The sequence below is a fragment of the Arachis hypogaea genome, chromosome 11 (assembly GCF_003086295.3).
Source record: "Arachis hypogaea cultivar Tifrunner chromosome 11, arahy.Tifrunner.gnm2.J5K5, whole genome shotgun sequence".
In the NCBI taxonomy this organism is placed as follows: domain Eukaryota; kingdom Viridiplantae; phylum Streptophyta; class Magnoliopsida; order Fabales; family Fabaceae; genus Arachis; species Arachis hypogaea.
The window spans coordinates 142,244,081-142,245,558 of NC_092046.1; the positions used below are offsets into that span (position 1 = coordinate 142,244,081).

At 36.7% G+C, this 1,478-nt stretch overlaps 1 protein-coding gene across 1 annotated transcript; it reads right to left on the reverse strand.

Moving 5' to 3' along the window:
* Positions 1-210: 210 nt before the first annotated feature.
* LOC112723126 (pathogenesis-related protein 2) lies at positions 211-1,220 on the reverse strand. The gene is made up of 2 exons (XM_025774369.3): positions 958-1,220; positions 211-876 (listed from the first exon to the last, which is right to left on the reverse strand). The coding sequence occupies exons 1-2, from the start codon at positions 1,133-1,135 to the stop codon at positions 581-583; spliced, it is 474 nt and encodes a 157-aa protein (XP_025630154.1). The 5' UTR covers positions 1,136-1,220; the 3' UTR covers positions 211-580.
* Positions 1,221-1,478: the final 258 nt, after the last annotated feature.

Genomic DNA, 1,478 nt, shown 5'->3' on the forward strand with positions numbered 1-1,478 from the left:
TGTCACAAACGTTCCCATAAATTTGGTAAACACCAAATAACCTAACATTTAAGTGATTCACAAGAACTAAATCATTATATTAAAAAATTAGCCTAACAACTCCTTCATCCAATGGACAATAATCAAATACTGATTCGAAGGCCGAAAATAAATAAAAAGAAGAAAAAGAATTGAAAAGAAAAAATTCGCGAAGTAGCATTAACAAAGAAATTCAAAAAAAACGTATTAACTTTTTATATTGATGAAGTGGGATACAAAGACTCAAATTTTACTATGCGGTGCCACACAGGAAAGAAAGTAAAAGAAAATTAATAAAAGAAAATTAATAAAGGGGACACGCTTATTAGGTGAAAACTCAAGTGCAGTTGACTTTTCGTGAAATTGATACTTAAAAACCGTTAGATGATTTGACTGATTTGACTTGACTAAATTTTCATCTAACAGTTTCTCAGATATTAACTTCACGTGAAGTCGATTTCACCTGAGTTTTTACCTGCTTATTAGAAATGAAGCACACAAATTTGGTTGGTATAAGTAACATGCAACATTGAACAACATAGAATTGATGATGTTGTTGTAATCAATAGAGAGCAGGGTTGGCCAAAACGTAACCCTCAATAGCCTTGAAGAGAGCTTCACCCTTGGCCTTCCCCTTCTTCATGGCTTCCTCATCTGGCTTTGCATCTCCTTTCGAGTGGAACTTCACACTCAACTTCCCAATGGATCCTCCGTTGGGTCCTTCAACTAGCTTTGTCTCAAATGTTATCTTCTCCGCCGTAGGAGGCAGAGCCACTCCTCCAACAACGCTGTAGTTGTATGCATAGTTAGCCTCATCTATTGCCTCCACCTTGTGCAAGATAAACTTGGTTTCTCCATCTGCATATATATCATCATTATTATTATTACAATTCAGAACACATAATTATCACATATATACTATATATTATGTTTACTGACCCTCGACAATGGTGAGTTTCTTGATGGTTCCGGGACCACCGTTTCCCTCAACAATTTCAACACTCTTGACGTCATCAATAATCTTAGGGGTGATGGAGTCGGCATCCTTCATAGCATTGTAAAGCTTAGCAGGGGGGACGGTGGAGGTGATTTCATCCTCAAAAGTGAAGACGGCCATGATTGTTATAAATATGTTGATAATGAAGAAGAGAATGTAAAGTAATTTAAGAGTGAGTGTGTGGTTGATGAAGAAGAGAGGAGTAGTGGCTTGTATTTATAGGCACTGCCCCGTGGGATGTGGTGGTGTCATCAACAAACCACAATGTGAACATATCACAGCCTTTGTTGTTTCCTCCATTTCTTTTTATTTTTTTAAAGGTGTTCAGATGCAGTCGACTTTATGTGAAGTTGATATCTGAGAGTCGGATTTGACTGATTTGACTAAATTTTTATCTAACGACTCTCCGATATCAACTTGACGTTTCGACTTTACCTGAGTTTTCACATTTTTTAAAAGAACA

Bases quoted from the DNA above. Each gene is read 5' to 3' on its own strand.
- LOC112723126 (XM_025774369.3), bottom strand. From the start codon at position 1,135: ATGGCCGTCTTCACTTTTGAGGATGAAATCACCTCCACCGTCCCCCCT. The intron at 877-957 runs GTCAGTAAACAT...ATATATATGCAG, and splicing joins GAAACTCACCATTGTCGAGG to ATGGAGAAACCAAGTTTATC.